This window comes from Eufriesea mexicana, unplaced genomic scaffold (assembly GCF_001483705.2).
Source record: "Eufriesea mexicana isolate 0111107269 unplaced genomic scaffold, ASM148370v2 scaffold4786, whole genome shotgun sequence".
Lineage (NCBI taxonomy): Eukaryota > Metazoa > Arthropoda > Insecta > Hymenoptera > Apidae > Eufriesea > Eufriesea mexicana.
In genome coordinates, this window is record NW_016912807.1 from 458,282 (window position 1) to 485,419 (window position 27,138).

Consider the following 27,138-nt stretch of genomic DNA (forward strand, 5'->3'; position numbering starts at 1 on the left):
CTCTCTCTCTCTCTCTCTCTCTCTCCGAGTCCCTCGATTTCGCTTTAATTCGAATACCCGCGGGCTATCGGTTTCGCCAAAATTATTCCTGATACTGTCGCGCTACTTTCCCTCGGTTGGCTCGTCCTGTCGAGATTTCGTTGTTATACCGGATATTCGAATTATGCTTTCCCCTTCTCGACAGAGAACGCGCTTAACCATCGAGTCGCATCGGGAAGAGGATCTTTGATTCGTCGAATTACCTCGGACGATTCGGGCTTCGTTACCACGTGCGGATTCTCGGATATCGTTTTCTCGTTTCCACGTCTCCCTCTCTGTCGCTCCCTCTCGGGAGAGCAAGGGCGATCCTGTGACCAGGATCGGGACGCGAGGACGCGGCAGAGTAATTTTCTTGGTGAAAACGCGAAAGGTTTCGCGTGTTCGCCGGCTGTACACGTGTGAAGAGCGAGGAAATTTCATGGCTCGCGGTAATCTGATTCAGAATTCGGTGCAGCTGACGCCTTTCAACCTCAGTCGCGATACCAGTTCGCTGAGAATTCGCAAGGAATCCTTGTGTCGTGCAGACACGCGGATCGATTTGCCTATAATTTCTCTTTCGAACTAGGCGAACAGCAGCGGGGACGGTTTGCCGAAATTAAGCGAGATTCAGCGGGCTGTGCAGATAGGCGACGTCGGTGCGCGTCAACGTCACCGCTGTTTCCTCCTCTATAATGCTATCGCTTCCTCCGCCACGAATTATTTCGTTTCGTGATCGATGACGTCCAAATTTCACGGGCTTTCGATCCACGGCCGATTTTCGTCGGGCCGAGCTCGATGATTCTATCGAACCACCGTGGACGCCGCCGGAATCCGGCAACGTCCTTTCAAACTTTTGCAATTAACGAGCCAACCGTACCATAAACGTCGGACATTCCCGTGGCTGTGATCGGTCCCGTACCGGGAGCGCGATTTCGACGACGATGGCGAAACAAAGGAGCCCAGGGTCTTAACGCTAGCGAGCGTTATACCGTGTGCCGTGGTATTACGCGGGCTCGGTGTAAAGATTTCGGTTGAAAAGCGGGCAACGGTCGTCGGTCGTATAATCACGACCAGTCGTTTCCGCTTAATTCCGGACAGTATTTAGAGACGGGCTTAAACCCGAGAATGGGTCGTTATGATACTTCCGGCAACATTACCTGTTACGAATGGCGGTGACTGCGGCGCTGGTCAAACCGTTTGAGGAATTTCCACGGCTACCATTTTCCGGCCACCGGCGAAATAGTTGGATAACTCGAGCGTTCATGCGCCCACTCTCTCCTCTCTGTCTCTCTGCTGATATAAACTCCTACTCGGAATATATTACGCCGCAGAGAATATTTCTTAAGGACTTAACGGTGTGACTCGTATGGCGATAATAATCGTTTTCCTTCCGACAGGACTTTGCTTGCCGCCGCTTTAATAGAATTTAAAGCTGCCTTTCTTCTTCCCACGATTCCGCGTTAAAGCGGTTGCCGCGGCGACAATTCATAATTCCACGTCGGTCTGGGTTAGTTTAGTCAAAACGACCACGTCGAGGATGAACGACGACGAAGACGGAGCCGCGAATAAACGACAACAACGGTAAAGCAATTTGTCCCGCTGACGCGGCTTTCCAGCGATCCCCGCGAATCGTTTTTACCGATCGATCGATCGAGTCCGGCGTGAGCCGGGTTCTAAGACACGGCCAACGAAACCCGACGAAACGGAAGACGAGGCTGGATTTGTGGTTCAGACACGTACTCGCCAATCAGCACGCGTCCCGACGACGTATCCGTTGGGCTTTCGCGATACACGACGAAAGACGAAACTTTCCGCTCGTTATGTTCGCGATCTCGCAATTATCCGCAGTGCATCGCTAGTCTAACGCGTTTTCCCTGTATTCGGTTCGGATCGATCGTCATCCTCCAACGGTCGAGTTATGCGCGACTGTGTGCTACATTCGACAGTATTATCCAACTGCTCGAGACGGAGATACGGGTCGTGGTGGCGCTAGTGAGTTCGACGAAAAGTCCCCTAGTGACTGAAAAAATGCTCGAATTTTAATTACCGGTGCTTTCGATCAGTATTCCCTGACCAATGGATGATATCGTACGACCAGATTATCGAATCATTTGCTAATTTCTCGCCGTGCGTATCGATATCGTTTCAAGTACATATTTCAATTCAACGCGCGTGTATCGCTCGTTAAGGACAGCGCGTGTAAACGTTCGAGTACTTACGTGTATGAACGCTCGCTGGATTTCTCGCTGATAATCGATACCCGCGATGCATCACGCGGACGTAACGGAAACGCATGTCGGTTTGATCGTCCTTTAATTGACGTAACGTACGAGAACAGGTGGCACGATATTGGCGTGCACTCGCGATGAGTTACATAGAGGGATCGGTTATTCGGTGCTTCGATCGCGTTAACGACACGCGTAAACACGCGAAGCAGCACGCGCGGAGCGGATCGGCGGATCGGCAAACGAACTGTCGTCGCCTCGTCTCGTCGCGTCTCGCCGCGCCGCGGCGCTCGCCGTGACACGCGACGCACTTGTTTAACATCCCCGTGTCACGGACCGCGTCGATTCCTCCGCGTCGCTCCCTTCCACCGCGTCGTCACCCTGCCACCGGAATCGCGAAATTCAATTTCCTCGTCGCGCTTCGCGACCAATTGCCGGCACGTCTGCTGCTTTCCAGCTGGAAGAAACACGGTATATAGAATTTCGGAAAACGAATTCCATTCAATTTCGCAGGTGTTTACTCGCTGGAAACGCGATCCGTTTCAGTTTGTTCCTCAGGTAGCGTCTTTGATTCCGCGAGGATCGGTTGCGACATGGGAAAAACGCCACGTTGGAAAATCTCGTGGCTTCGAGGGGCCACGAGTTCTCGAAATAGTCTCCGACCGAAATTCGCCAATGAAAATTTTACATTCCAATTTTTCAAGCATACATTAGATAGATAAGAAGCAGTGCACATCAAGTTCTACGTATCTTCCGCTAATTCTGTTCTCGCGTTCGACACTTGCTTTATTTTCCGTCGAGCTATCGGAATCGAGGATTCGGGGATCGTTTAAGGAGAAGAGCCGAAGATCTTCGCTAATTGTGCTCGACTCGTCGGTTCGGTGGAGGGTAGAAATAAGTTGACAAGGAGGCGTGGCGCGAGGGGAAAAAGCGGCCACGGATGGGTGAAAAAAGGCGAAGAAGCTCGCGAGCTTTCGGCGACGTCTGACGAGAGGCGGGTCGGACGGAGGAAGATCGGGAGCAGGCAACGGGGAGGACGAAGAACGGCTGAAAAGAGAAACGACGACGGGGGTAAACAGAGCTAAGTGAAGTTAACGACGGTGCAAGAAGAGCGGCAAAAATGACCCCGGGAAAATTACCGCACGCGAAACGGTTTAATGTCCAAAAAGACGAGCGAAGCAGGAACGGAGAGAGGAGAACTGGCTGGGAAGACGAGAGCGAGAGGAGGTGCAGCCGCTTAATGACCATCCTGTACATTCGTATCTCTCCCGGATAGCTTCTTCTCTTTCTCTTTTCACCCTCTCCCCTTCTTATCTCCCTCTTTCGTTCTCTGCCCCTCGCTTTTCCACCGGTATCCGACGTCTTTCCACTCCGACTTTTGTACAGTTCCGTCGGTGGGTGCCGTTGGGACCATTATCTGTAATTGCTTTCCTTAATTCGATGCTCGTTGCTCTGCGTGGCGAATGGGAAAAAATTCTTCCGACGCACGGGAGAAAGGGGTTAACCGCGGTGTTCGACGGGGAAGGAGAAGGAGAAGGAGAAGGGAGAAGGGAGAAGGAAGAAAGAAGAAGAGGGTTACGGGTGAGGTCGAGAGTTGGTCTCTCCGATTCGATTAGATTTTTCCCACGACGCGTTTACGGGGAGTCCGCGACGAAATACGAGGTCGACGCGTCCTCCTTCCGCGAATAGGCGTGCAATAACGTTCAAACGGGAGAAGAAAGGTCGCTGAGCTGTTTAAACGCCACAAGTTTCCGGCTAATGTCTTAATTACGCGCTAATCGACTTTCGAGTTGGCTTGTCGGGCTGCCGGTCGAGTTTCGCCGATCGAGTTCCAGCGAGGGGGGTAGTTTTAACCGTAAGTAGCCGAGAGAGCTTGTCTCGTCTCAGAGAGGGAGAGCATAAGTAATGACCGTTTGTTCTTGAACGTCGAGAAGTTGATGTACGAGAAGTCGTGACGGCGGGGTGCATGCGCGAGCGCACGAGGAGAGAGAGAAGAGAGAAGACGAGAGAATAGAGGGGGTAGGAGAGGATAGGAGAGGATAGGAGAGAAGAGAAGAGGAGAGTGTAGGTACGCGCGCGTTCCACGCTCGCTCGCATCTCCCGCTTGCAAATTGATAGACGCCGCCGCGACCGTAAATCACTTTACTGACAATTGATTTGGTGCCCTCCGTTTTACCTCGTTGTAAACTCCACGCCACGCTGATATTTACGATCGCGCGTGTACACACGACGTCACCCAGTGACTCACTGCGCGTTATCCACGACAAATCTTTTACATTTTTGCATCATTCTCCTTTCTCCACCCCGACCTTGTCTCCGCCTATATTTCTTTCCCTTTTTTTTTATTTTTTTTTTCCCCACCTTGCTAACCATTTTTAACGTTTTTCCATCGGCTATCCGGCAGAGCCGGGTTCGAGCGTGCGGTGAAAAATAAACGCGTCGTGATGGCGAATTATTTACGAGTTATCTGGTTTTTTCTAACGACGACAGAGCGTTATCGCGGTATTTGAAAAAATAGCACGTTTCAAACGCACGCCACGTTCGACGATTCTCGTTTCGATTCGTCGAGAACGGTTACGGGGAAATTTTCGGCAACGGGAGTTATCCGACGAGGGTGTAGACCGTGTGCTTCCTTCGACCATAGTCGCCTAGCGGCCTAAGTAGCACGGCGTACACAGAGACACGTAATGGGTGTGGTGCATGCGTCTCGGTGTGTTGTCTCGGGGGTGGCGATTCGTCTTGCTTACTAACCTCGTCGCTGACACCACCCACTCGGGAACAGCTACCATCCGTTTCAAAGGCGGCGCGGAACCCGCAGGAACCAGGCAGCGACCTTGCCTGCTGAATCCCCGAACGCTTTGTTAATCTCCCTGACATCGGTGCCGGTCACTATATCGATCAGGGTCAACCTAACGCGGCTCGTTTCTCCTCGAACGCGCTTCTTGTTCGATTAAGCTTACGCATGACAGTCCATTTCTCATTCTGTCACTTTGCTTATCCCTTTCTTTCCTCCGAGGTCGCTTTTAAGATCCAGTCGTTCGTTCGAGAAACCGTCTACCTTCCAGCGAAACACGCCCGATTTCTTATTTTCCCGACGATTACGTTATTAACTCCAAGCGTTGCGATTTTTCCGATCAATTTTCCCACGCAGTCGACTTTCCCACGCGCTCGTTAAACACCTTCGATGGTAACATCTTCCATCCTATCTGCCAGTTTCGCGCTAAACTTCCCACGATACGACGCCTCGTAGAGACGTCATGGTATTGTGGCTTATTTAAATTCTCACGCGTTCCTATCGATTATCCTCGATATTTCCTTCGATTGTTACTAATTTATTCACGTATCTCACGCGGATACAGGGTGTTCCTAAATTCTGTTTAATAATTCACGTGTCATTGAAAATTTAGCATCGATTTTCGAGAGAACGTGCTTTTTGCGGGGTTGTTTCTCGCGACGCGCAAAATCCGCTGGGGTTGGAAAAATCGACGGAGCGCAATTTTGCCTGGATTTATTTTAACAGACTTCACCGAGAGTCATATGTACCTTCGAAATACTCCGTAGATCGGGTAATTGGTGGCAGTTATCGATAATTCACGATACTTGGCGCGAGTGCCGTGTACGGGGGATTGGGAACTGGAAATGGGGATTAAGATGGAGAAATGCGGACTTACCGGTACGTTTCTCGGCGTCGCGATAGGTGACCTCGCTGAGGATGACTGGCTGACTGCGGCCTTTGGCGTTCACGGCGTAGACCGCGACGTGAACGCCAGCCTCGACGGACGCCTCCAATCCTGCGAGGGAGAAACTCGGCTCGTCGACGTTCGAGACGTTGTAGAGGGGCTGGCTGCTCGACAGGAAATCCACGTCGCCGTGGTACACCTCCAGGATGAATTTTTGCGGAAGCCCGCCATCATAGCCAGCCACGCATTTCACCTCCACGCTGGTGTAAGTCTGGTTCGCGAGCGTGCAGTTACGGACCGGAAATGGTTTTCCTGAAACGAGAACGTCACCACGGTTAAATGGCACGATTCCGCTCGGCTGGGCGCGTCGTTAAAATTTTACGAGCTTACGTCGCACGTTTTACCCCCTTTCGATTCGCCTTTCTACCTGCTTGCTTGCCCGCGTCGCGCGTTTTCCTCCGTCGATTATTATTAAAACACGCGGCGACTCGCCGGCCACCGGCTTCCGCACCCTCGCGAGGATCGATTCCGGCTACCGCGTTCCAGCCTGATCCCCGACAGACCCGCGAGCAGCCGAGAGTCGGTTATTTCGCGGGGCAAAAGTTGACGTTCTTCCGGGAAGCTTCGAATATTAAAACGAGCCGGCGCGTGAAATTGCTTCGTAAAGGATTTCAGTCTTGGCTGGCTCTTCAGAACGTTACGATTGTAAACGGACGAGGTCCGCAGCTGGTCGCTCGCCCTTTTAACTCGCAATATTCCACGGCTACTTTGTGCGAATTTTCCTACTGCTCCGAGCGGGCTTCGCGAGTGCTTGGAAGCGGAGGAAAGCGGAGACGACGTTATCTCGGGCGCCCTTACGCGCGTAAGCGATTATCATCGAGTTGGCGCGGGTCGCCGAGCGGCGCGAGCTTTTTCGAATCCAGCGACGAAAATAATTCGCATGCCGACGCCGAGGTTAGAGGTGGCGAGATCCGTGACGCGTTCCGAGCGTCGCGAATACGGGGTTCGTTCGTTCCAAGGAAATTTCCGCCTCGCGATCCGCTCTCTTTCTCTTTTGTTATCGCGCGGGCTCGTTTGTCGCTCTTTGTCCGGTAATATTTTCTGGATACTTTGTACGCTCGAAGGTCGCTCTACAGGTTGGCTGAAAGCGCACGAGAGCGTCGGCTCTCTGGAAATCAAGCTCGCCGACCCCGGTGAAAAATGTTTGCGCGTCTACGAGTGGCAAGGATTTAGTGTACCGGGATAGTAATGGTCACAGAGATGTCCCATTCTTTTTCTTCTTTTCGTTCGTTCCATCAACCCTCTCCCCGTCTCCGGGCACTGATGCAGTTTGCGTCCTACGAAAATTCTTCTTCTCTGTCGCCAGTGAAAGCGCAGTTGCACTCGTGATTCGTCCGTTCCTCTGGTCCTCTTCGCGTTGCCGTTACCTCGCTTCGCTATTTTCCTTCTTCGCTTTTCCTCCCTTTCTTCTCCTCTCACTCTCTCCCCTTCCTTCCAAATGAAATTTCCTTCTTCTTAAACAGACAGCGAAGCTATCACGGGTCCGAGCGGCGAGGAGAAAATAAATATTATTCGTCTTTTCCGTCGACGCTAGAGTAAACGGGTAGAAAGCGAATCCTTCGGCTCGACTTTATTTCGCTTTGCATCCTATTACCTCTCGTACTCTTTGTTTTTCCCCGGCTTCAACCTGTTTACAGGCCCGCTCTTTGCTTTCTCGCCCGCAAACGCTGCTTGCTCGCGGATTTCGTTCGCGTTAATCGCGAAACCGCGGCCGTCGCGTCCGCTTTTTTCCCGGCCGCGCAGCCTTCCATCCTCCCCCGAAGGTACGACGAATTTCTACCCCGCCTTCGATTCATTTTCATCCGCGGGGGGTCATCATGCATGCGCGCGCGCGCGCGGTTCGCGCGACCACGCCAAACGGTACGCTTGCACCGCGATTTCGATCGAATATTCCATTCCCGATGTTAAAAAGAGGAAACAAAATAGAGAGAAAAAGACGAACAATCGACTAGCCTTGGTTCAGCTTGTACGGATGGCTATCTGAAAAATGGAAACGCGGAACGCCGGTCGGCCTGTACTTTTTCCCCTAGTTCGAAACTGTTTCCAGCCGCGGGAGTCGATTATTTAATCAACATCGGCCCGCGGTAATGACGTTCCCGCGTCAGCGATTCTTGTCTGTCGTTTTTAAAATTTAGCTACGTCCATCGGAAATTCGGCGGAAAATAGTTTTTCACGGGGCGGCTGCGGACAATGCTCGAAAACCGTCGTCGAGTAACGAGCTTAACTTTCTTTGACCCGCGTGTCCCTGCACTCCATGACCTCTCACCCATTTCGCCCCCTCCCCTCGGCGGCATCGAATATCTTTCCAACGACCACGCAATATCCGATACCAATAACGACAGATTTGAAAATAATTTCGTTCCGTCGAGGGCCGCTTTACGGGTCGCTGCGGATGAAAGAGATTCGCCAAAGGTTTCGCTACGACAACCACTACCGGGGATCCAACGGAATCGACGACCGACTAGCCTCGATTCCGTTTCCAGCATTATATCGCGTTGCACCAGCTATCCAGCGTAGCATGCTTCGCGATCCTGTTCCCAATCCTCGCGTAGGTAAGAACCTTTTCGATTAAGACGCGTCGTCGAGTGAACTTTCGATGCATCCTTTCCAACTGTAGGGTCTTCCTCTCACGAGCTTCCGATGATGTTTCGGCCATGTGGTTCTTACGTGCTGCCGATTGGTACCCCCTTGGTCGTTGTGCTATGACACGTAGCAGGCAGAGTGACGCAAGGGAAAGGAAGGGGTGCGTTTAATCCTGGGCTTGCTATTGGACTCGTCAGTAAGGCTTTCTCGCAGGCCAATCCAATTTCAATTTAACATACGTTTAATAGGCCAGAAACTAGATACGATAATATACATACAGAAAATAGCGAAACGTACAGAAGGGTTACAAATGAAAACTTAGACTTGGCGTGGAGGAAGTTTCCTCTGCCTTCCGGACAGAGGCAGTTTAAGAGTTGACAGTTGTTAAGATAGTCAGTGAAGCAATCGGTTAAGCATCGAGTCAGTGAATCAGTCATTTACAGTTAGTTCCAGTTCTTAGTCGGCGAAATTTTTAGCCGAAGTACTCTCCAGAGTAGCAGAGACTGCGTGACTCTACAAGATAAATAAATAAATAAATAAATAAATAGGAGATGGAGAGGATGAGGGAGAAGAAAGTGGGTTATGTATATATTTTTATTTATTTTCTTTCTAGCAAGCCCTGCCTTAGACGGGGGGATACTCGGATAGCGTAGGAATTTTGTATTTACGGAGGTCGAGGGTTCACCGAGGACTCGCGAGAAACCTTCTTCAAGTAGGAATCCATCTGTTAGCGAGGGTGAGAACGTTGATCGCTGCAGAACAGAAAGATCCACGGAAAATTCTTCCGGCTGAATTTTTCGCGCAACCGGGAAGATGGCGAAGAGAAGAAGCTCGAGACGAATATGCGCGCTGCGAGGACGAACAAAAGCGGAAGGACGCCGATTTGGCGGCGCGTATTCGTCAACGTCGGTCCGCTTTCGGCAGGTTGTCGCGTCAACGTCATTCTCGATCACAGGCGGAAAAAAGGACGTCGAGTCGAAGCTGCGCGGCGAAAATCCGCTCGCGGATTAATGTCGGTTTACCGCTCGATGATTGGTAGCATCGCATTGTACGCGCGGCGATAATTCCCGAATATCTGTCAGGATTTTGACCTCTCGACCCCGCCTGCGGGTCTCCCTGAAAACAGGGGGTCCCTTGGAAAATTGCTCGCCGCTCGAGGAACGACGCGCGGCCTACAAAATGGCTCATCCGGCCGTCTCCCTTCGTTTTCCACGAATTTCCACCCATTTCCACTCGTCGCTACGCGCGAGGCCCGGTTATGGGCTCCACGATTCTTCCACCCCCTATTTATCGACCATCGGTTATTAATTAATTTCCCTCGTTTCCAATCAACCCTCCGCATCGTACCGAATATTGAGAGAGAGAAAAAAAAAACACGTATATATTATCGGATAATGCTTAACAACGTGTTTATCGCGACAAAATTTGCACCCGTACACGCGTGTAATATCCCTCGCTAATCGATCCATCGCATCGACGAATTATCACCGATGGACGTCGTTTCGCGTATTCGAGCAGCGCGGGATTAATCGGTTTCGCGGATAGATTTTTAATCGAGTGTTTCTGGCGGGGAGGAAAAGAAAGGAACAGGGAGAAAAATGTAATCGTAACGCGATACAACGCGGGAGCTATCACGGTAGCAATCGCGGATAAATAATGGCTGGTCGCGTGAAAAAAGCTAGCACGAATCGATGGAGAGTCGGATAAGTGGTCGGTTAACGGTGATACCGGGAGCTTGATTAACGATCGCTTTCGAACTAATTGGAAGGATCTTTAGAGGTGGAACAATCTTGGTTTCGAAAGGGTAAATAATTGAAGCGTTAATAGTCTCGGCGGTTCGCTACGGTCCCGGGGGTGGCAAGAATGCGGAGCTCTTTGAATAATTTACGCAGGTTAGACCTTCGAGCTTCGGCTCGTACGCCGCGTGTTTCTCAGTATTTATTTCGCGATTTCCGTATCATCCATCCGGTCTCGTCACGCGCGTTGCAATTCCGCGCGATTCTCGCGATTCCGAACCGGCGCATGTGCGAAACACCGGTATCGTCGAGTCGGTTCTAGATAGCAGGATTTTCGGGTAATTTCCAGCCGACTTTTCCGGCTGATCTCGTTCGGAACGTCGGATGGAAATTTCCTTTCTTTTTTTTTTTCCTCTCTTTTTCCCCGTTCCATACCTACCGTGTACCCGTTTTATCAGCGAACCATTCCGAGAACGTTCGTTTCGCCTTCGAAACACGGAACGGAGTTCTGGAAATATTTTCCAGGCGGTTTGTCGCGAGTAGCTCGGTCGGTCGTGTACAAAGTGTGTTATTTACACGGTTTCACGGGTGGACGAAACGTAACACGGAAGGTCGTGGTACTTTAGCAGCGTAAACGGGCTCGTTTCTGGCCGTAGAAAGGATTTTAACTCGATTTCCTGACCACTCGAAGACTCGAGGTCGAGCGCGAGATCGCTACTCGGCTGGTGTAACGTTTACCGAGATCCGGTAAATACTTACCGGCGGCTATCAGCTGGAAGAGACACGGTCTCGCTTGTGGACCGACGGAATTGTCCGCCCAGCACGACAGAGTACCGTAATCCAGCTCTGTGGTCGGCGTGTACCTGAGCACGCTCACGCCGCTCGACTTCTCCATCGAGAATCTGCCCGGCGCTACTTCCAACGTCTCTCCGCTGTTGTTGAATTTCCATCGGAAATTGTGCGCTGGCGGATCGGCCTCCACTCTGCACGCGATGTTCAACGACTCGCCCCTCGACGCTCCGACCACCATGATCCTGTCCTCCTTGCACACAGGCGCGACTGAAAAATATTTCCACCGTGAATCTCCGCTCTATACCCTTTCTGCCTATCTCTCTCCCCGTTTCGCCAATTTCGCTCGGGAATTCGACTCGAGACACCTGGCCTGATCTGGCCTGGTCTGACTTAGCTTCGTCTGCTTTCCAAATTTCCAACCAGCCACTCTCGGCTACGAGACCAGCTCGGTCCAATGTTACGGCTTCGGGATTCAAAGACGAGATACTCGAGGGTGCTCGAACAGGGGACATTTAGCGAGACACGATTGGTCCTGTTACACGAGAGGACCGTTTATTCGAGTTTTCACCTCGGCAATTTCCCCGAGCATGCCCCGCAGTTTCGTCACGAGGGAGCTCTCGCTCGGACGAAATCGTTTCGCGGCTGATGTAAAAAGATTTTCCACCTACGACTCCCGCCGTCTTTGCCGAGCTACCATCCCCGCGATATACATTCCTTCCAATTTATCTGCCTTTCCTATCTCCACCTGCATGCGTCTCGCCTTTCGTCTCGCCGTGTAAGAGAGACGAATAGACGGACGTATCTTATCGTTGCAAACAGGCGGAAAAAAGGAGGAGGGAAAACCGGATGAGACGAGTGCAATCGGCGCGATCGTTATTCCCCGAGTAAGACTATCCGGGGAGACGTTGGTGCCCGGGAAGCTGCGAGTGTCCGATGGTTCATCGGCGCGATGTTTGAGCCGGGAAAGGAAATAGCGCGAGGAAGAGTGATAAAATCCCGTCTCGGGGAGACAGATGAAACAGTGGCGAACACAAAGAGTCCGGATCGTGCCCGGAAAGCGAAAGGGTTGGCCCGTTGCGTTTAGACATAAGCCCGTTTATGAGCCGAGGCAATCTTCGAGGAGGCAATTTCCACGATATGGCAAGCTACTGAATTATAGCACCGAGCAGACTCGTCGATTGACGAATCGACACTTACGGTCGCGTGCAATCCTCCATCCTTTTCAATAGGGAGCGAAACTGGGCCGAGGTATACACACACACACACACACACACACACAGGTATACGCCTCGCGCCGCGTTTCACCGTGATTTCGAAATTTCATCCTCTCCGGGGATTCCCGCGAACCTCCGTGGTTCCATCGATTTATCGATTTATTAACCGGTTTCCGTGGTATTAAAAAAATGAAGCGATGATTACCGCGGGCGTCGCTCGCGCGATTCGGCATCCGAGATCGATAAGGATCGCACAGCTATGGATACTCGTGTACCTTATCGAAGAATACTCGACTCGAGTGCCAAAGTGCCGCAGACTACTTGCCCGTAACCAGGTGCTATTCCAGGTTAAACTTGGCTCGTCGAGCTTCGCGAAAGCACGGATGAACGCGCTTTTTCCACGGTAGTCGCGATTCGCTTTTACCACGACGATTGCCACGAGTGTCGAAGCGTTTCGGTATAAATTACCCGATTATCCCTTGCTCGAGTGCCATCCTGTCACGCTACGTCTAGGATACTCGGTCGGTGATCATTTTCCCCGAGTTATTTCCGCGGATGCTACCTGGTCAGTGTCAAACGCCTCCGAAGGCGCCTTCCTTTCCAATTACTTGCGTGGACAGCGTTCATCCCGGATCAGTGGCGGCAGATGACGATCTATCACTCGACGGGCTTCCCTTCTGCCATAGTCTGCCGCCATGAAATTGGGAGTTGGAAAAATCTCCACGTTTCAAGGGGCAATCGTGCCGCGAACAGGATATCGCGGAAGGACTCTTACGAGGAGGGTGCGAGTCCTTCGGGTCATTGATTTAGTTGAAAGTTCGCAGGTTTGTAGATTTAGTCATCCAAGTCAAGTAAATGTACCATTACAAGGGTAGCTATTCAATAATTTTTTAGAAACTTATGATCAAAGCTTTATTATTCTTAACTACAGACTTATTTCGAATAATTATCGATAATTATCGAGCGCCGTTGTGACCCGACATTCGAAAATTTCTATCCCGTCTACACTTTATTTTATATCAATTTTGCGCTCGTGAAAACATGTAATTTGAAATAAATTGTAAATAAAATTATTAATCGAACCTCAGGTCACCGGCGTGGGAATTTTCGGACGTCGCCGTTAGGTCACGACGGCACTTGATAAATATTCGAAATAAATTATAATAAAAGTAAAAGGCAGAGATGAAACTGTAATCATAAATATTTCAAAAATTATCGAGTAGTTGCCTTTATAATGATATATTTTCTTGCACTGTCTGATTAAATTTACAAACCAAATTTACACGGTTAAAATTAAATCAACGATGCAAAGGACTTGCACTCTGTTTGCTAGAGAGGGAACGCAGCATGGCGGGGAATGAGGAATCGCGGCGATAAAAAATAACGCAAGGGTGGCAACAAGAAGCGATTCCAGCAATAAAAGGAGAAGAGGGGAAAAGGAAGAAAGTGAAGGCGGTAAAAAGATGCAGTGCCGGGAGAAGAATTCCGGCGATAAAAAGACAGCTTAGGGACGCTAAGAGGGTAGCAGAGTCGGCAATTGGGACAACAAGTTAGACCGTAAAGTGGCGAGAGAAATAACGCGAAGACCCGGACAAAGATGTAGCTCTCGAGGATACATCTCGGGACGTTTGGCAAACAAAGGGAGCCTTCGATTGCTCGTAGCGGATGTCTCATCCGCGATTTTAAGGAGAACACGTGTAAACGAGAAGCGCGGTGGAGGAAACGCGAGCCGATATAAACGAGCCGTGTACACAGGAGCGGCAGTGCATAGCGATCCGGATGAATTATGGCAGGTGATCCGGATGCGACCGATGAACGAGCCTTTTCGCCCGGTAATTCGTTTCCATTCGTTCCTTGGCACAAGCGCGAATAAATATTTCCCGTCATCGGTCTTTACCGCGATCGGCCGCCATTTCTTTCCATATTTTCCATATTTTCCATTCGGATGTCGAACGATCGAACGAGCAAATGACAAAGGACCCGGCGAAACGGAGGAATTAAACGGGAAATGCGTCGGGCCAGGATGAAATAAGTATAAAAGGATGCACCGCGGGTGCAGTAAGTATCGGGTTAAAATGCATATTGCCGCGAATGGGTGACGTGCGAGGGCAAGGGGTAAGACGCGAGGTGGTCTTTCGCCTTTTCACGTTCGCTCTTATCGAACGAACGAACCCGCGAACCGAACTTGACGAGGAATAAGCGAGCGTGTGACACTCGGTGTCTTCTCCACGGTGCAATTAACGGGCGGGAAAATCGGAAACATTGGTCTGGAACCGCGCCTTGGCGAATCCGTCATTCGAAATTAACGACAAGAATAATCGGACGCGATGCCAAGCGATGTCGCGCTATTCGAGTAGCGCGAATGAAATTTAATTATCATCCGTGTCGGGAAGCATCGCCCGGCTTACAGGGGCGGGTTCACGGTTTAAGCATCGCTGCCCTTTGATTTTATACCTTCCGCGCTCCGCTTTTTCCCAGCTTCCGCTTAATCGCGGCCGACGTTGTGACGTCTACTTTGAAACACCTTTCAAAAAAATGCTCATTCATCGAATGGCCCTTTGAACCGATTGCATGGAATCGTACACGGGCACCAAGTCGTAATTTCTCTTTTCGCGGATTAATCGGACACACTCGTAAATCTAATTCTTTCCGCTGGCAACGTGCTCGTATATAAGCAGATAATCTAAATTTACGCAAGCGAACGCTTTCGGTTAAAGTATCATCGGGCAGGATGACGTTCGGCAGGCGGCGATTAACGCGTCGAAACTTGGATCGAAGTTGATTTAAATCTCTAACCGAAGGAAACCTCGTTCCGAGGGGGGAACGTGAATAGCCTAAAGCAAATGTCATTCCCAGGATCGGCTCTGGCGATGTAATAACCGTGGAAACTAAATTCAGATACGAGGTTGACTTCGATTCTGCCAACTCCCGCGAGATTGCTGCTTATGCCGGCGCTCGTTCCCCTGACCTTTACGAGGCCGTCGAGAGCCGCGGTTAAATATCGGGGGATCGTGTTCCAGGCTTGTTTTCACCGCGCATCCATATTCCATGGCTGAAACCCCGTTCTCTACGACCGGAGCCAGCCATTTTTACGGTTCCGCGTTAACGCCAGGCTACCGCCGACTACGGCGACTTAAGTGGCTAAAAGTATCGGGTAAATGGCGTTTCGCGTGCGAAACGGTTAAAATCACTTCCAACCACGACCATGTTTCCCGTTGGTATCGCGGACCAGGCCTGGGTCACCACCCACCGCGGGTTTAACCCCTCGCGATCCTGCGTCGACGTTCCCTTTCCTCTGTTTCTTGCCATTTTCTACGATCCCGGTTACAGAGGTGCACGAACGCGTCGAAATAATCCTAGTCGAAGTAAATTTTATCCGATTCATACAGATCTTCCACCGCTTGACAGTCGTCTCGTAACGGCTTTCCTGCCTCCATCGCGAGTTACAATTTCACTCGACGAAATCGAGGGGACGCGGAATTTCGAGCAAGAATCTGTCAACTCGGATCTCACAGGGTTAACACTTTGACTGCCACGTTGGTCAGACATGATCACGGTTTCTCCTGTGACGCCATGATGGTCATTGGTGACTGGAACGCTTGAACTACTTACAATCGTGAAAATCGAATGAAAATTGACAACTAGTCGAGTGTCAACCGTTAACAAGGCGCCACGGTGGTCACCCGTGACCCGTGACCCAATAAGATAAACGCTCCATTGGGTAAGAATGTTGTCTTATATCGCCAATTTATTACTATTTTGCCATTACATGCTTCGAATAACAAAAACACTTCCGTGGTATCTTGAGCGAAGCACGTGATTTCTGCGTGGCAGTCAAAGGAATAAATGGTAACGAGGATCGGAAAGATCAATGGAAAAATGGCCGTTGTGACGGCTCGTCGTTGAAAATGACGCGGCTCGATGGCTGCTTTTTTTAAATCCGGCATATTCAATTTGTATACGGGGCGATCTCGTGGGTAGCACGCGGTGAATCCTGCGTTTCTCGAGATCGCAGCGCGGTTGGCAGTTTGCTCGGTGAAAGCCGGGAATTGGATATCAAAAATGTAGCTGGAACTAAGTACGGGTGAAATATTCAGCTGGAACGAGGAGGAGGAGGAGAGAGAGAGAGAGAGAGAGAGAGGCAGAGGAGAGGGAGCGGGAGAGATTCGGTGTGGCTGTTTCGGAATAAATACGCGAAAGCAGTGCACGCGAATCACGTGCAGGGGAACGGTGGTGGTTCCGTTGCTCGTCCCTGAATGCCGGGCTTCGTTACCGAGTGGCATGGAAAATCCTCGATTAAGTCTGCTCGATTAAAACAAAGTACGCTCCGCGGCGGATCGCTGAAGTGGTTCTCGTGACGAGCCACGGAGATACTCACACTTGACGCGAAAATGAAGAGGCTTGCTCCGAGTTTCGTTCAGGTCATTCGTTGCGGCGCACACGTACTTGCCGGCGCTACTCCTGGTCACGCTCTGAAGCACCAGGCTCTGATTCGACCAGATTATCCTGGCTGACGTGTTGTGCGCCAGTATTTGGTTCTGGAAACAAGAATTTTCGGTTTAGACACGCCTGAAATCCCGGTCGATGGTAATTACGCCGGGGAACATCTCACTAGCGTCCCGCTTTTCCCGATTTCGCCGGGAGACACGCGTGTATCTCTCTCTCTCTTGGCCCGACTTTGATCCATTTCTTTCTCGTTCGTGCTCGGACTAACGCGAGATTCGAATCGCGATTTCGTTTCTCGTTACGGCCTACCCTCGCGATAAATTACAGATAAACATGCTACCTAGCCGCTCCGCCGGGTGGCGTCTTCCTCGCGATTCCTTTGTCGGCCATCTTATCGTCTATCAGCGCCCTTTCTCATCCGATGCATCGCGTCGCGTTTTTCCAACCGATTACCCGTTCGTCGGGGACAGATGGAGGCAAAGTTTGGTCTAGGTCGACGAAAGGCAGACGTGGGTATTTCCGTATATCATATTTTTTTCCTATCTCGTTGTACCAAGTTGGGATATCGAAAGAAACGACGGGGGAAGCCGTCCCCCGGCTAGCACGGAACGGATAAATCCTTTATTATTGCGCGCACGTTATCCGGGGAAAGAGACTGGAGGAGAGGACGTGGCTCGATAACTTTTACGATCGGAGATGTTACGCTGCTCGTCTTTGTTACAAATTTATCCGTTTCAACGTGGCGCGGCGCGAGAGGGAAAAAGGCAAGGGAAGACGAGCATAGGGCATAGTAGCCGGGGATGAGAAAAGAAAAAGCGGGGTCGGGCGAACGTTGTTTCTTGTTAGTTAACGACCGTCGTATCCCGCGAAGCTACAACCTTGCTCGATACGGTGGTCGAATAATAACGCTGTATTCTTTATCACCTTAAATCCTTTGACTTTGCATTCCTTTGTGGGGAGATTGACAAGGGGAACGACGGCAGAGACGGAAGTGCCGGCTGACGGCTTATCAACCGTGCAGCGTAGCTAAGAATGATACAGCGGTGCACTTAGTTGTTTAATCAAACCGGATGAAAAGAGCGCTAGTTTCGTTATCTTTTGTACCGTTCCTCTTTTGTCCCGGCTAACGAGGAGACAAAACGAATGCATTTGATTCAAGAATTCTACCTTCTCCGGGAAAATTAACATGGCAGCGGCGAGCAGTCCGGTGAAAAAAGCCTCGACGCTTTTGCGTCGGGGATGGAAACGAGGATGGACAGGCGAGAACGAGGACCAGGGAGAAAAGGAAACGAGAACGAAAGAGGACAGACCAACGCAGGCCCATGCGTGCGCGCGCCTACACCTGGTGGCAAGACGAGCGTCTTTCCAAACTAGCTACGCGACGTCGCGTTTAATTAGGCCAGTTTGGCACAGACTTGCGTCATATCTCGTTTCGTTCGTGTTCACTCGGCATGACAAAATGGCGCCGCTTTGTCGCGGCGAATTCGATTCGCTCTTACGTCCTCGTCGTCGTACTCACCGCTTAAACGTCACCGGCGAAGAATCCGGCATCGGGCTAAACAATAGGTTTAACCGAGTCGACTCACCGACACGCCCAAAAGTTTCTTCCGGGGTCTTTCGACCCGTTTCGTTGGATCGCGTTTCAATTAGCCGACGACGGGGAAAGGACGATCGCCGGCGATGGGGCTCCGGTTCGCAGAGAACGCGCCACTGGGACACGGGCAGGGGTTGTTAGAGCCAACAAGTAGGTAAAACCGGGACACGGCTTACTAGCCGAAGACCTTGCCAAATGCACCCGTGCCTGTTTAATCGGACGGGAGACGTCCTTCGAACTTCTTCTTTGTCTTTCGCTCGTCCTCCTCTTCCTCGCTTAAATTCCTCCCCCTACTCGTCTTCGTTTTTTCCATCCTCTCTTTCCTTTCTTCTTTCCTCCATTTCCCTCTCTCTCTCTTCCTCTCTCTATTCTTTTCTCTCGTCGCGTTCTCCGTCTGCAGCTCGTTTTCTCCACTACACCGACAGACTCTCTTTCTTTTATCCCCACCACGCCGGAATCCGTTCGCCGAAGATAATTCGAAATCGATTCGAAACGAGGCCATTTGAATCTCGGAGAAGGTGGCGCAGACCGTCGGAACAGATCAAGATTTCTTCTCCTTCCGCCAGTCTTTTTTCCATTCCTCTTTTCCGCTTCGCTTCGAGCCCGCCCCGCCTGCAACCCCCGCCTGCAACCCCCGCGCCAGCCCCGCGCTCGCGGCGCCGGCTTTGTTCGATTGTTTTATAATCTCGGTTCGCGAGGAGATTCTTTCCCAGAGGATCGTGTCCTTCGTCGGGTAGGTTTCGCGTTGCCGGATGAGCACTTAATTACTCGCGATCGATCGGCCGGCATCCAGGAATTCGATTTAAGCCCAGGCTTCGTATCCGTCTTTATTCCGACTGGCGTCGTTGGTCCGCGACGACGACGAAATAGGAAAAGAAGGGGGAAAAAGGGGAAACAAAGGTGGAGAAAGGGAGGATCGAAAGGGGGGAACCCGATGGAATTCAGCCACGACCGTTAATCGGATGGAAGACTTTCGAAACGATCGATAAACTTGCCCACTCGATTAAGCCTCGTCGTAATCTATGCAACTTGCTCGTCTTCCGCGCTGTTTCGGAGTCCGGGCAAGGAGCTTTAGCAAGCTCGGCATAGGTTAAGCTTCGGTTAAGGCAACGGGTTTACCTTCGATTTACTCGCCAGTCGGGACTCGTTAAACGTTATAGTTCGTTCGGGCGAGTAGAAAAATTTACGAAGCAAACAGGCTTCTACTTCTACTCCCTTTTTCCCTTCTCTAAATCTCGGCGTCCTCTTCTTCGTCGAATTTCCTCGCGAATCGTCCGCGAAATTTCTTCCTTTTCCTCTTTTCCCCTCCTTTAATCTCCGTTTGTTTAGAAAAAAATGGGAGGAAGCGGGAAGGGTGGTCGGTTCGTGAGGTCTCGAATCGATACATCGATAACCGTCTCGTCGAGTTCCATATTAGCTACGGTGCGCTTTGAGAAAGCACCTGGAAAGTTTGACGTTTCTATTCGAGTCCCTGGCTGCCGTTCGCTTGCTACCATTTTCTCTCCAGCTGGGACTCCCCTGGACCTTTCGACGTTTCCTCCCGTGTTTTCCCTCGTCGTTTCGTCGCAGTAGAAGCGAACCAACGATACCGTCCCGTGTAGCCAGCCAGTTCGAGAGCTTTCGTTTGTCTTTTATCGTGAGCGAGCCAATTCCGACCGAGGCTACTAGTCCGACGCGGCCACCCGCCACCCCCTAATCTCCTTCCTCCATTTGTCGTGCGTGATGTCCTCGCTGGTGCGCAAACAGTCCCGTTTCTTTGCGTTTCGTTACAATTACGATCCCCCGGATCGATCTCTCCCCCTCTATCTCTCTCTCTCTCTCTCTCTCTCTCTCTCAAACTCCAACTCGAACAGGCTGGAAAAACCGAGGGATCGAGGGATCGAGGGCCGAGCAACTTGGAGATTGCACCACCGGCAAGATTGACTCTGCCTGCCGACGATAGGTAGATCAGCCGTCACCACGTACGCTCGGTCTTCCAGACAGCATGCATAATGACTTCGTAAACGCTGGCGCGTTAATTAGAACCGTCTCAAGGATCGCGTCGCAGACTCTGGTTTGCCGTTATTAATTCGATTTTCCCGAACGGTTTCCCCGAAAGCGAGCTGGTCCTTTGATCCTTCCAGCGACAAAATCACCTACGCGAAACATTTTCCTTCTGCTAATCGGATTTCGCGCAGGTAAACGAGGATCGTTTAACTTGGTCGTTAAATCCACCCCACGGACGCGAGTGTTCCATCGGCGACTAACTCGTTTAGCCCTTTTCTCTCGTCTGTCCTACTCCACCGAGGTATCAAAGACCCTTGTTACGAGCGAACGCCATCATCTCGGTATCGTGGCGAGTTTTCCGAGTTTTCCGAGTCGCGATTAATCGTAACCGGTTCCGCGATACTCCAGCCGGCTCGCTGGCGAGTCGAGTCGCGGAAATTATTCCGTGTTCGGTTGCCGATACGGGGTTATACAGGTCCATTGCTCTCGTTAAGAATGCTATCGATATTATCCGAAGCTCTAGCAGGTCAGACCGAGCTGGCGATACTAAAACTTTCCGTTTGAACCTGACAAGAGCGAGGCGGGTAAGTGCGCGGTTTTATGCAACGGGTCTAGCCGCAGGAAGAGACAGTTGGAACGGAGCCCAAAAGCCCGGAGCTTCATTTTGAGAATATTCGGAATCCGGTATAAGGGTGGAATTACTCGTAGCACGTGGTACATACAACCATCCCGGTACAATGGGCCAACGGCATTGTCTCGCACGTCGCCGTTACATAAAGTAGGTGTTAACCGTCCTTTCGTACACGCTCTCGCGATATTCCGTACACGCACCCTTCCAAGGTTACCCGATGAAGCCGCGTTGGAGAATGGAAAATGGATGAATCCTCTATCCTACGGATCGACCGATATCGGGTCCACGCCATTTCTCGTTACGTATTGTAGGATAGTTTTAGGAAATAGACGTAGAGTTAAGTACAGAAAGACTCCTCAACGTCTTTCAATAGCCAGATCCTAAATGCCCAGCAGTACGTGCCTCGGTGTTTATTCGTTTATTCGTTTACTGCATATTCTAGACGAATTTCTATGTTGCTTCGGGTCACCGGACACGAGGCATGGTTGAAAAGTCTGATTTAGGCTATCAGGCTTCGGCACTTAGGATCTGACAGCCAGATGAGCCGTAGGAGATCGGGGCCAGACCACGCGAGAAGGCCTCGCGCAATCCCGGCTTCAGAGAGGTCTTCTCCAGCCTTGACTTTGGCGTAGAGGGAGTTTCTTCTCCTTCGGGGAGGTGCTTGTCCTCTGGACGGGCTTTAAAAAGGGCCCGTAGTAAGTGAGTAGTTGTCAGATCAGCAGTTGTTAGTTGAGGGATTGAGAGTATAGTCGCTAGAGTTAAGAGTTAGTTAAGAGTCAGTCGTAGTGGCCTAGTAAAGCCTTATCAGTGACAAGTCGCTAGTAGTGACTTGGTCGTAAACACCCCACAAAACCACCAAATCACCTCGATCCCACGGTAATTCTTCTACGTATTCGTCTTCGTATCGTTGCAAGGTCTTTACTTGTAAAAGGTAAATTTCGGCCAGCGCGATGATCCTTTTCAGGTCAACCTTCCTACGAGAAATCGCGTTTCCTGGCTTTTCTCTCCCGAGAATCTCCTGCAACTCGGACTTCTTGCGTTCCGTACTGTTCTCTCCGATGTTAAGTTGCTCCTACTGGCTGGACGAGCGAGATCCTATCGGCGACACCCGATTACGAGGAATTCCTGCGAGGTGGATCGTCCGTGTCCGAGGACAACACGGAACCCTCGAATATCTGGCTCGTTCAATCTCGCCGCTGAAGCTGCCGGTTCACCTCACCTATCCGAAAGATTCATCGAATTTCTTCTCGCATTTCGATCCTGGAAAGGCTCGCCCCGGTTCCGTGGGATACGTTCGTCTCTTTGGTCCGATCTAAAGCTCGGATGCCGGAATTCTCCGGTGAGAATTCGAGTCGGTCGCGAGTCGAGGCTTCTTCTTCTACTTGGTCCTCTTCTCTTCGGGGAGAGCCGGTGGAGGAGAGAAAAAAAAGAAACGGCTCAAGTGGGTAGGGAAGAAAAGAGGCTAGAGGCGGGCGTTCATTCCGGTCAGACGGCGCACTGATTCCTTGAAAAATTGCCAACAACTAGTGGCTATCCTTCCTTCCTTCCTTCCTTCCTTCCTTCCTTCCTTCCTTCCTTTCTTCTCTCTGCTCCTCTTGCACTCGTCATTCTCATCCCTTTCTCTTCCCTGCCTCGTCTTAAAGCCTAAGCGAAAATCACTTTATCTCGCCTCCTCTCTACCCTAGGAACCAGAAGAGCGGTCATCTATTATTCGCCGGTGTTTTCGCCTCCGACGATTCTCGCGATATTTAACCCCTTGTCCGCCGTCTTACCCCAGCCTTCGTTTCGAGAAATCGCATAAATAAACTTATCCCTGGAAAATTTCCTCGGTGACGCGAACGAGGATATCGGCATTGTGGCCTCGTTGCGAATGATCGTCGCTGATCCTATCGGCCATCCATGTGTCGGAACTCGAGTTGCCAATCCTCGTCGCCCGACACATGGGACCGCTCGATTGGGAAATTCGGTGGTGGATAGGAAAAAACGCGGGAAAATCGTGGAAGCCTCGGTTAAGGGAAAAAAGTGGAGCTGCTGGCGAAAGCGATTACGCGCTTAAACTTTTTCCGCTGCATTAAAGGAAGCCATTATCGCGGACGTGGATCGTTCCCGGAAAGAGAGGAGCGCGAGAAAGGGAGAGGGTTCTCTTCGAACAGTTGTATTTTCGCGAATCGCTCTGTACACGTACTAATGTGTCGGCGAACGAGTCGGCGAGCATACCTACTACTCGAGACGCGGCAGAGAGAAGAAGCCGAGAGCATTGAACGAGTCGAGGTTTAAAGAGTCGAGGTAGCTAGTATGCCGGTCGAATAAGTTGCACGGTAGCGGCATTTCCGGTCTGGAATCGCGCGCACACGCGCGTCTCGTCTTTTCTCTCGCCTCTAATTTTTCCTTTTCCTCTCGCGTTTTATACCAGCAGGACGCGTCGCAGACGTGCCGTGCCGTCGATAAAATGCGACTTATTTTCCCAGCCACGTGTCGCGTGTCTCTTTACCGGGAGACATATTTTAATCCAGCGTGGGCACGGTCGCCTGGGGTGCGCGTATAGGTGTCGAACGACGCTCCTTTGCCGAATTTTCTTTTTCCCCTGGAGAAATTGGGTCGCCAGGCTTTCTCGTCCCATTAAATTCCCAACGCCCGCTCGTTTCGTCTCCAGTCTCGTTTTAACGCGTTCGCGGCGAACGCTCGTAAATTTCGACGCTTCTAGGACGAGAGACGTCGCGTTCGACCCTACTCTCGTTTCCTCCGCATCCACCACGCCGAGGAAGCTTCCTTCCTTGGGAGAAAAAATGCTCTTTGCTGCCCCCGAGCCGGGCCGCGGCGCCCCTCCGAAAGATTTGTGGCCAGGATTTCGTAGCTCGTAGCGCGAGGATTGCCCGAAAATTTTTCATCGCGATTATATCGGTGGTATTGTCGCGGTATTTTCGGCAGAAAAATTGTTGCGTCGGCGACGCGCCCTCTACAGCCCTCTCCGGCCCTCTTCCGTCCTCGGTTTTGTTTCAAGGCGATTTATCAATGGCAGAGAAGATCGCGTGCGGGCCGGAGTTGCCCGGGCTTCATTAGCCTCCGAGTTCCTCGGCATACCTTTTTCACCGCGATCCGGAGGAATGCCCGTCTCTCAGTCGCCTTCAATTTACCCGAACAGATTTTTCTCCCCCCTTCCGCCTTGGCAATCCTAACGTCGTCGTCGATGATGATCTAGAGATATTCGAGTTTGGCGCACTCTCGAGACGACCTACGGCTGGTAGGTAGATACGCGCTCAGCCCGGCGAGGATGAAGCATTGCGAGGAAAACGAGGCTGTTTTCAAGACCTCTTCCCATTTTTCCTTCCACTTGCCATGCCTTCGACGTCCGGCGAGCCTGCTGTAAATGCCGTAAACCGTTCCGCGTAGCGGAAAAGTTCCCTCGTTATCTTTGATTACGTTTTCGATTCTTCTTCGTTGCCGTTGCCGTAGTCTGGTCGTCGCGGAACTTTCGAGTCCGTCGCTGCTCGAATTCCCGAGTCGCTCGGAAATTTTCTAATTTAGCCGATTGTTCGATGTCTCTTTGAGTTTCCATCCTTGATCGGCTTCGGAGTATTAAGCTGCGCCGAAGAATCCAGAGACTCCTGCGCCCCTTGTGCTCGTTCTCCCCGTTGTCCTCTCGACGAGCGTAGGATAACGAACTCCGCAGACTCGTCGCGAGGAGGGACAAAGACGGATTCGCGAGAAGAATTCGGTCGCGTCGTGCGACCGGTATCCCGGTTCGATTTCGAGCGGGACGCGTATCTGCGCGGATAGGGCGAAGCGGGATCGTGATCGACGGGAAGAAAAGGTGCTTCTCGCCTCGGACGAAGGCGCGGCGGCTCGGAGCGGAATTCCGGCGTGACTGTTGGATCGCGAGGCCGGTGAAATTGATCGATGTACGGCCTGTCGAATCCGACGGCAGCCTATTTCCGCACTCGCAACCCCTTGCCCGATTCCTTCCAGCCAGTTCTCCGCATTAAGTCCCGAACTTGTCGGATCGAATCTCGCGCGAGAGGGAAATGCACTCGACCGATTCATTGCGAGAAAGCCCATTACCCTTGCCTCGTTCCTACGACTGATCGGTGTACAGCTGCAATAACGTCCATTTGAAAATCAAATAACGGTCCAACCGCGTGAAATTTAAAGTCTAGTTCGCCTCGCGAGTTCCTCCACTTGGGTTGATATCCCGAACCGAAGGCGTGGCTGCGCGATCATCGCGGGGACTCGTGCCTAGTCTGGAAGACGTCACCGATGGGATCCGCTCGAGACGTCGCGTCGCGTTGCTTCGCTTCGTTTCGATCTCGTATCGACCTACGTCGCCATCGAGCAACGGCGAATTTTCGAAAGAAAGTCCGGCGAAAGTAGCGGCGAACCGTCTGTCGGCCGATATATCGGTGACGGTGTCAAGATTACCGGCAGCTACTCCGGCAAAAAGTATTTGATCTCTCCCCTCGTACTTACGGTGGACGAGGAGGACATTAATAGGGTTCTTCCGGTTGTCTAGTCGGTCAATCCACTTTGCCGAGAAAGATGAAGAGTCGGGAAAATCTTTCAGCGTCTTTGCCCGAACGGCCGATTGGCTCGTCGATACTTCGCGTAGCTACAGAACGTCTCTATTGTCCCGGTGAATGGTACCAGCCAGCCTAATCACTGTACCCCATTATAGCGGCTATCTCTGCCTTCCTCGTTTTTTTTTTCTCCCTTCCACTTCGCTTTCTCCATCGCCTCCGCTCCCCTCCGACCCATCCTCTTTCCCTACAACCGATATTCCACAGCTCTATCCCTTTCCCGCTCTTTCTCCCTATTCGAACCGCGTCCTCCTTCCGTCACCCGGTCTTCCTTCGTCTTTACGATCGCCATTCAAAAGGTTACTGCTGCTGGCAATGGCTCCAAGCGTTTTTTTAAGACCGACAGTTCGGAATCCCGACTCGATTGCTACCTTGGGATTGATTGGCAGATAGGACGTGCCGATGGGTTCTTGTAATTCCTAGGCAAACCCTTCTAATCGAGCGAAAAGGACCGTTCGTGTCGAAAGGAAGCTGCGCGTGGCGCTAGTTGGCTATTCGATCCATCGGCAAGCGATTCGGGACCAACTCGCTCGACCTTTCACGACCACGAAGACTTCGAAGACTTATACGTGGATGATCGACAAGGTTGGACTAACGAGCGTTTTATTCTACGCGATTCGCTTATCACGCTCTGAACGCCGCGAGCTGACCGAGAACCGGATCCGTACGGGGCGAAATTCAGGATGGAACGTCGGAGGGAAGTGGATGACAGGACGCGAGAGAAAGGAGCGCGAAGATGGGTGGCGGGGACGGCTGGGTTACGGCAGTCGACTGCTCCCCTAGAATGAAGTCAAATCATATTTTTAAGATGCAATTTCGACGGAAATCTCTTATGCCGTAGCAGCTGCTACCGGGCTACCGTTAGCCCGTCTTCTTTCCGGGGCACTCTTCCCGAACTACGACACGTATCCACCGAAAGATCCTCCGACTAAACGCAAAGAACGAGGCGAACGAGAACGGGAAGAGGCTGGATTAACGCAAACGAGAAAAAAGAGGAGAGGAGAGCGACTCGGGAGCTCGTATCTTTGCTCGTCCTCGCGCTAAGTTCTCTCTCGCAGAGAAATCCGACTTTTCGGGCTTCTTTGCCCCCCCGGCCGCGTGGCGACACTCTCTTTCGCCAACTTCGACTCGTGTTCCCCGAACGAGTTCCGAAACACACACGAATCCCGTACGCATCCCGGATTAAACCTTCTCCCTTGCGAAATCGAAGCCGAATCCTTAGGAAACTTTCTCCGATTTCGGAGAAATCGGAGAGGACAGAGTCGCCATCGACGCGTGTGTCACGGGACAATTACATACGACGATCGGTCAAGTCTCGAATAGAGACTAACGCGGATAGCTATGTACAGCTATGGAAGGTCTCGAGTAGGTATAACATCGTGAAGTTACACTGAGCAGAATTTATTACTGTCCTCGTGCGGATATATGTACGCGGGACTGTGTGTCAGGGAAGGGGTACGTCTTGGGGGAATATTGGTTGACACAGGATTGACTGTCGATGGAGTTTGATTTGTTTCGGATGACTTGTCTCGGATTTGGGGTTTGCAGGTAAGGACGTAATAGGAAAAGGTTTGAAAAGATGACAAGAGGCACCCGTTGACT

At 51.4% G+C, this 27,138-nt stretch overlaps 1 protein-coding gene across 1 annotated transcript in view; it reads right to left on the reverse strand.

Moving 5' to 3' along the window:
* Nucleotides 1-27,138, reverse strand: part of LOC108551629 (nephrin) — a 279,049-nt gene that overhangs the window by 6,450 nt on the left and 245,461 nt on the right. The window contains exons 10-12 of the mRNA XM_017905856.1: nucleotides 16,687-16,846; nucleotides 11,062-11,361; nucleotides 5,915-6,235 (exon numbers count right to left, since the gene is read on the reverse strand). Of these exons, the coding sequence (XP_017761345.1) occupies nucleotides 5,915-6,235; nucleotides 11,062-11,361; nucleotides 16,687-16,846 (781 nt within the window). The remainder of the gene's footprint in view (nucleotides 1-5,914; nucleotides 6,236-11,061; nucleotides 11,362-16,686; nucleotides 16,847-27,138) is intronic.